This window comes from Acyrthosiphon pisum, chromosome A3 (genome assembly GCF_005508785.2).
Source record: "Acyrthosiphon pisum isolate AL4f chromosome A3, pea_aphid_22Mar2018_4r6ur, whole genome shotgun sequence".
Classification (NCBI taxonomy): domain Eukaryota; kingdom Metazoa; phylum Arthropoda; class Insecta; order Hemiptera; family Aphididae; genus Acyrthosiphon; species Acyrthosiphon pisum.
In genome coordinates, this window is record NC_042496.1 from 2165823 (window position 1) to 2174372 (window position 8550).

Genomic DNA, 8550 nt, shown 5'->3' on the forward strand with positions numbered 1-8550 from the left:
TCGATGAACTGAGCATCCAAAATAAATAGAAAACAGGATTTTGTATTATAACTATTTTTTGTGTTTATCGTATTAAACACGGGATTGTCGTTAGTATGAAATTTATAATAAATGCTATTAGGTACTATACAATTTGTGTTAATTCTTATTTCACCTTGATCCACACTAAACTCAACAAGAGGATTTTAAAAATGTATATTATATTCGTATTTATTGAGTGTACCTATTATTATATATTTTATCCCCCCCCCCCTATTAAAATTCCTAAATTCGCCACTGTCCTATTGTACCTAGTGTGTTAAATTAAACATTATATACCTATTAGCTATGGATGCAGTATTATTAATTTGTATAATATTACCTATATATTCAATAATTGTGCTCACTAAAATTTTAAATAAATCTAATTAGGTAGGGACCTACTATATAATAATATGTATAGGTAACGAGTATTTTGTACTTTTTTCTACTTTGATGGTTCTTTTGTCGCACCAGCTATAGAATATACCTCTTTGCCTATCTGCAGGACCGTGTTTAGGGGGTGGGGGGGGGGCATTGGCTACAATTGCCCTGGATGCCAGTATTTTTGTGGTTGGAATTTCGTTTCTTTGTGAACTATTAAACATTTTAAAATTTAAATTATTTCAATAACACAGATAATATAATATCATATAAACCCTTAAGAGGACGCATTAGTGAACAAAATATGGCATAAAAACATGATTTCGTAATTCAAGTAATACGGCTTATTGAAGCGGTTTACAGTGAAAATCCTGTTATAAAATTTGTAGAGGAGAATTTTTTAGTAATCGTAGATATGTGCACTGGGGTGCAAAATGTCTAAATGCAGCACTGCCTATTTCATATTTGTGCCAATAAGTCCTTACAATGTTTATAAGTAAACGATGGGCTAAACTTGCCCTTTAGTAGCTCTTGCATTAATAATACTCTGGCTTGTTTTTGCTCAATAATGTAACTGATTTCCCTTTAAACTTTTTTTGAGGATTCATAATTACTAATTACGAATGTAATTGATGTTAAATGTAGTGACTATTAATACTATTAAAAATTTAAAACTACCTAGCTATTATAGCAATAAACTAATAAGTGATGAAACTTGTAATATCAAAATATAGCCGATAAAATGTTTTATTTCATGGAATATCAACTGTTTTTAGGTATAAGTGAATTGAGGATAATCGAAAAACCGATTGAAAATAATATTTACGATTTACAATATTCGATCACCGTCTGAGAATATACACTCGATATACACTAGATCGAAAACCAGCAATCGAATAGACTTTTTTGATCGAAAAGAGAGAGCTATTCAATCGATCTTTTCGATTGATTTGAAAATAGGGCCCCAGATTCTTAAACAGAAAAAACTAAACATAATAATTAGCTCGTTAAAGTATGATAATACAGAGGCCACCAATTTATTAATAATTAAAAAATCTCTACAAAAAAATGAATAGTTAAATTCTTAAAAAAGTGATATTTCCGCAGGCAAATACATTTCAGAAGACAAAAAAAAAAATTAAAAAATGTATACACTAGGAACTTATATTTAAAAAAAACAAACTACAATCACCAGCTTCTTAAACAAAAAAAAGGTGGGTAAGTGGATGTCGCTCTGCTGTACAGTAGGTTACAAGTGGGTCACTGTATAATGGATAGTATTAAATTTGAATTCAATGATATAATATCACTGTATAAGAAAAACGATGTACCTATCTACGGTCATTTGTTTTAAAGTTACACCAAAAACCAAAATCGATTTTCTCGAAAACAGATTTTGCGTAAAAATTCCCGTTTTTCCTTAATTTTTCTTTTGTTTTTCCCGACGCTTTTGAAAACTACTGGGAAATTTAAATTTTGACCTCCCCAATGCACCAACGATATTCACTTTCTGATCGAACAAGATACTGAAATTGAACATCGTAGCATTATTTCGACTACTTATCGTGTACACAGACACAGACACAAAAAAAAAAAAAAAACACACATCATTGTAAAATCAATACATTCATCGTTCCACTCAGAATCTAAAACTAAAAATTATATATTCTACATTTTGAATTCAACCACTGGAGTGGTAAATTGTATTATTTTTATTATAGAATAAAGATAAGGTAGAAAAAAATGTAACAATAAATTATTTGTTCAATGAATAATATATATTTCTAATGGAAAAATGCAAGTGCAAACAAATAAATAAATAAGTAATAATAATAATAAATAAACAAACAAACCGGTTTCCTTCGTCTCCAAAATCAAGTTAGATTCTTGTATATATAGATTATATGTAATCGTATTGTAGTTATAATAGATGATATAAATATATAATATATAGGTTGTACCTACTATATCAGTTTATATACAGTCATAATGAACCAATCACATCCGCATATTGTGTTGTCTCCGTCTTACAAAATATGCGTACAACATAACAAAAACTGTATTGCGCGGGACAACTTTTCTCTCACAGTCTCACCATATTTGTTGTAGAACTACCAAATTTTCACAGGTATTAATTATGGTTTCACTATTTCAGATTTGTAATTTATAACTGTAACTTGTAAGTAGATAATATATGAAAGATAGCAAATGAAATAATTTAAATTTATTTGGTAATTAGACTAATTGACCAACTGATAATTACTTCAAATTTCAACCACAGATATACCTAGTCGTGCAGACCTATGCAGATTGCAGAGTGCAGACAAACCACAATCATTAACCAAATTCTGCCGAGTGACCGAGGTTGGCGAGTTGCCCGAGGTGTCGGTCTTATTTTTAAGAACAATTAGAAAAGCGCTCCCGGTGGTCGAAGTAAAGAACTAACGGAGGCGGCGGTGTTTCCGGAAATATTCCCGCGTTTATTTAAATAATTATTTATCAAGATAATTTTTTCCCTCAATTTATCACCCATTATTATTTTTGTTATTACAAAATAATTGGATTCACAATAAATACTAAAATATATTTTTAAAAAATATGAACAATATTTATTTGCTAACTAAATAAAAACGTTTTTTTTTTTATTGTAAAACATAAATTGGCAATATTGAACAACTAACAACATAATATAATAAACATAAATAAAATTTAAATTCGGTAAACAATATACATATTTTACATATAAAACCAATAAAAACATAATGATGCTAAAAAAAGATATATAAATACAATTTACAATGAAGGAACTAAAACAATAAATATGTAATATTAGATAATACAGAGTAGACATTTAAAATAAAGGAACATTAATTGTTTCATCTTAAACCATTTTATTTGTGAATTTAAAGATATTGTTACCCAGCTAATTAAGAAGAAAAAAAAAATTTTAGATTCTGAGCAATGAATTGATCTTACAATGATATTGTGTTTTTAGTGTAATTTAACAAAAAAATTGAACGTAAATTCTAAATAATATTGTGCCCATATATATTTCATATTTTCGTACTGCTATATATAAAAGTTACGTGAAACATTACATTACATTTTAAAGCTATTTTTAGTTTTTATTTACAATACTTATAAAAAAATTTACAAAATTCGAAAAATGTATCATGGCTATAAATAGCTCAAAAAGAGACAAAATATTTTGAAAATGTTACCATGTGTCCATGTTTAAAACATTTTTAATCCATGTATACATAAAAGATAAAAAATGTTTGCGTTTGATTTTGCTCTTTATGCATTCCGATGTTTATCCGATTGCAATGAAATTTGGTACAGATGTAGACTAGACCTTGGGAAAAAAGATAGGCTTAATTTTGTATCAAAAAAGTAAATAAGAGATCTGACCCGGCCATCCGGGGATATTTTCAAACAGGGATTTTGAAATTATTATTATTATTGTTTATAAATGGTTGCTATTAGTTTTAATAATAATTATTATTATAATTAATGCCATAGCCTATAAGCCTGTGTATTTTAGTACAGAATGTATTGAGTTCGAACCACGGGCTCGGTGGACTAATTTTTTTGCATTTTTTGATACTTTATATTTAAACTATACACTTACGTAGGCACCACGCGGGGTCCGCGATCTACCACAGGTAGATTGCCTACCTGATAATATACTGCTAGCATAATCACAAGCGAATATCTCACGGACAACGGTGGTGGGGATGGCTATAAATTAAAATATTATATACTTTACACTTAAAAAGACATTGATTCCACAGCGTGTTACGCCCAAAAGAAGTTGAACAATCACAAAAACCTATAGCAATAGCAACGTATTGCCGTGTCAGCTAGTAAATAATAAAATAATAAATAAACAATATAAAATATTTTATATTTTATACCTACGTACTTCCTTTAAAAATAAGAAACTATTTTGTCAGCTTGAATGATAAACCGAAATGACGGATATCATCATAGATATCAGGTAACTCCAAGAACAGCTAGTTCAAAATGTACCTATACAAATAAACCCAATTATGACCAGTTGATAAGCAAATTAACGTAATTTTTCCACCCACTGATTATTAATATTTTGTTGCTATAATATGTGAGTATGTGACCTCGATTGGCTTGATTACTCAATATTCATATTCTTAAGTTAGGAATTAGTTATAATATTGCATTCCATGGTCAAGAGTCCAAGACTCGAGAACCAGTATAAAGAAGTGGGGTTTATAATCACACTGTGTTGTGTATATAGTATACCTACTGTACGTCTGTATAATAAACTATTTAAAATCTTCAGCAAATTGTAGGTCTGTATTCTGTAAGTATACTTAGCGGTTTTTTGTAAACAAAAATATCACTAAACTCTTAGTTTGAATATTATATTAAAACTATTGTACTAATAAATAATAATGAGAAGTTATACAAACTTACAATGTTTTTTAACAGTGTTTTTATTATGTTTCGTGAATTTGGGATACAATGCACAAACACTAGGATTATATGAAGGTACGTTTTAAAATAATGTGTGTTTTTTTAAATTAAAAAAAAAAATTTTGTGTCTGTCATCACCATTTGGGCCAGTAAAATTGGTTCAATTTTCAACTTTAGTATCTTGTTCGATGGTAAAGTGAATCTAATTGGTGCTTGGAAAGGTCAAAATTCCCAGTACCTAATATCTATTCAAAAACGCAAGGAAAAACAAAAAAAAAATTAGGAAAAACAGGAATTTTTCGCAAAATCGATTTTGGTTTTTGGTGTAACTCTAAGACAAATTACCGTAGTTGGTACATAACATTTTCACTGAATGTTTATGAAGCATTTTCTATACACCATAACTTTTCAAAATATTGTGACTTGTTTTGAGCTGTTTACGGACAACGCTAATAGCATACCAATAAACAAAAGAAATGTGATAACAAGTGGCAATAGGTTTTAACCACGGTAGATTATAGTCTACCGTGGTTTTAACCAACTAATTATTATGTTAACAGTTGTAATCAAACTATTAAAATAATTTAAGGAAATTTCAACAAATTGTCAACTGTTCCCGCAGGTCGTGATGTTTGCTGATTATCTTCACCAAAGGGTCGGTAACAAGCGGCCCTAATATCAATTTTTTGTGGCCCGCGAGTAAAATGCAAAATGAATATAAAAAAATACGTTATGTATAAAAACCTTTTATGGTGGAAATAGTCATGGCCCATGGGCGGAGTGTGAGTGGAGTCGAAGTGGCTCAAAATAAGTGGAGGGATGGCTTTAAAATTGTATATAGTTATTAACTTATCATATATGGCTTGAACACTAAACAGTGATTGGATGAGAAGGGGTTAAGTTGAATTCCGTATACCTTTTTTTATAATACAATTTTATGTATAGTATATACATTTTTGGTTTTTAGTTTGGTGTCTTATTTTCGCGTATAACTATATAATAAAAGTTATATTTCTTAACTTTTGTAAAATTAATCAAATAAATTATAACTTTATAAACTCTAAAATTGAAAAGATAATATAATTATATAGGGGCATAGGGCTATAGCCTCTATCGCCTGTATATAACAAAATAGGGGTTCCATGAAAATTTCTATTTTTCAGCCACTTTTTGTTAGTTTTTCAATTACACATTTATTGATTATTGTAAATTAGTAGAAATCAAAAGCTGATTCAAAGTTCAATCTGGGCCCAATTAATTATCAGAAAAGTTATTGAATATAAAAATTAGCTGATTATTTCTGGCTTAAAAGTTGTACACAAAAAACATAATTGACAACCACTCAGATCGTAAAAAACATTTAAGAGGAACAGGAACGATAAACGGGAACGCGTTTCTTTTTTACAACGGGAACGAGGAACGAAAACTAGTTTCTTTTTAAAAGGAAGTTTCCCAACAATGCATAATTACTTACTTAATAAACAGCTAGAATTTCATTAGTTTTTATTTTTATTATTTAAATATATTAATAGGACACAGCCAACATAATAAACATAGAACCATTTAAAATTTGTAATTTCGTAATTTTACATTAAAGTACAAATAACAATAACAAAAAAATTACTATCAAAATAAACTGAAATATGAACTTATTTATGTATCATTTATTTATAGATGATATTTGCCATAAAGGCGAATGGAAAACTTCCAATTCCATTTGTCGGAGTATTGAAAGGTGTCCGGTTGCAAAGGAAGAACTTAAGAAAAATGTTTTACCTCAACTATGCTCATTTAAAGGATCAACTCCAATAGTTTGTTGTCCACCGGAAAATCCAGTTTTGAAATCATATTCTGCCACTGAAAGTATGTATAGGCAAATTGCCTCAAAATGTTAAAAGTATTTTAAAATTAACTTAATAATTAATTTATTATTATATCTTTTTATTTCACAACTATTATAGTGTGCAGCGAGTATTCAGAATTAATTTACCGTAGAATAAAAGACCCAATATTAATGTTAAATCAGGAAGATTCTATTATTACATATTGCAACGATCCCAATGGGATATTTCCCAACGTTGCAGATGCTGAACCATTGGAATTCCCTCACATGGTGATAATATGAAATATATGATATTGATAGTTTTGTATTTATATTTTTAATTTCAGGTTTTGTTGGGCTATGGTGAAAAACCAGACAACAATTCATGGGCATGTGGAGGGTCGCTGATAAGCAAGAGATTTGTACTAACAGCAGCCAGTTGTGAAAATTTAGGAAATAAAGATGAACCGTATGTATATTTACAATACTTACATATTACACATTATGTATACTTTATAGTTTATAAACTGTTATAGAAATAAAAATATTTTCAGGAGATTTGCAAATTGGGCTCGCGTAGGTGAACTAGACTATCTCTCGGAAACGGACCATGCCAGTCCTAAAGACTATAAAATAATACAACGCATAATACATCCAAATTACAAATCTACTTCGTTGTACCATGATATAGCATTGTTTCGCTTAGAAAGAGATGTAGATTTCTCTCCATTTGTACGACCTATTTGTCTGAATACAAATAATAAGTTAAAACCTAGTAATAGCTACGAAATGGCTACGGGTTGGGGGAAAACTGACGTAGGTAAGTTAGTTTTTTATAATTTTAAATATTTAGTATGGTACCTACATACATTTATGGTTCATAAATATAATGAAAATAAAAATAATTAGCTTTACTTCCAAGCTCACATTTATTAAAAGTATCTATGAACACTATTTCGGCGGAAGAGTGCAATAAAAGTTTCTTAAATATTATGGAAAATAAAAATGAAAAATTAGCACAAGGAATAGTTGACAACTTAATGTTGTGTGCTGGCAATTCAGGAGATGAAAATGGTATTTGTGAAGTAAGTATTTTGTATTTAAATACAAATAATTACAATTCTGAATTTCTGCATCATAAACATTTCTTTAATCACAATTTATTTTTACTATCTTACAGACAGGTGGTCCAATTCATATAAAACACAATAGTTACACGTGTATGTATTCACAAATAGGAATAACATCATTTACAGGGTTATTTTGTGGAGAAAAACATTCGCCTACTCTGTATACACGAGTATCGAATTATATTTCATGGATTGAAGAAATCGTCTGGACAAAAATGTAAAACTAATTTACTAATAATATAATAAAGCGCAGGTTTAAATGAAATTTTATTAATCTACATTTGAAACCATTTAATTATTTTAATAAAGAAAATTAATTTTTAATTGTTAATAGCAGAAGTGTGAATTTGGTTAACCTTTTTAGGTTTATACTCCAATATTATATGTGCCTATAATATAATATGATATAACCTACTTACAATATTATATATATATATAAAACGAAGAACACAAAAATGTATTTATTTATTTATTTATTAGTTGTATACCTAACTATATAAATTTTATTTTATTTTATTCATATTTTATTCATTGTATTATTTTTGTAAATTAATTATTACTGTAGAGCGTAGTTTTGTATACATTTGTATATTTATTCTGGTTGATCGTATGATATACTATAACTTATAAGTGAGCACAGAATTTGTTTCGTACCATAACGATTTAAACTATGAAACTTTTGGGGAGCATATTTTACATGTTTCGAAATTTACACATTTTTTAAAAATATTTTAAGGGCTT

At 28.6% G+C, this 8550-nt stretch overlaps 1 protein-coding gene across 1 annotated transcript; it reads left to right on the forward strand.

Moving 5' to 3' along the window:
- The first annotated feature begins 4725 nt into the window (after positions 1-4725).
- Positions 4726-8243, forward strand: LOC100164631 (serine protease snake). The gene is made up of 7 exons (XM_016805563.2): positions 4726-4932; positions 6532-6720; positions 6819-6970; positions 7027-7148; positions 7234-7499; positions 7589-7764; positions 7860-8243. The coding sequence occupies exons 1-7, from the start codon at positions 4836-4838 to the stop codon at positions 8028-8030; spliced, it is 1173 nt and encodes a 390-aa protein (XP_016661052.1). The 5' UTR covers positions 4726-4835; the 3' UTR covers positions 8031-8243.
- The last annotated feature ends 307 nt before the right edge of the window (positions 8244-8550 follow it).

Bases quoted from the DNA above. Each gene is read 5' to 3' on its own strand.
- LOC100164631 (XM_016805563.2), top strand. From the start codon at position 4,836: ATGAGAAGTTATACAAACTTACAATGTTTTTTAACAGTGTTTTTATTA. The intron at 6,721-6,818 runs GTATGTATAGGC...CAACTATTATAG, and splicing joins ATCATATTCTGCCACTGAAA to TGTGCAGCGAGTATTCAGAA. The intron at 7,149-7,233 runs GTATGTATATTT...AAATATTTTCAG, and splicing joins TTAGGAAATAAAGATGAACC to GAGATTTGCAAATTGGGCTC.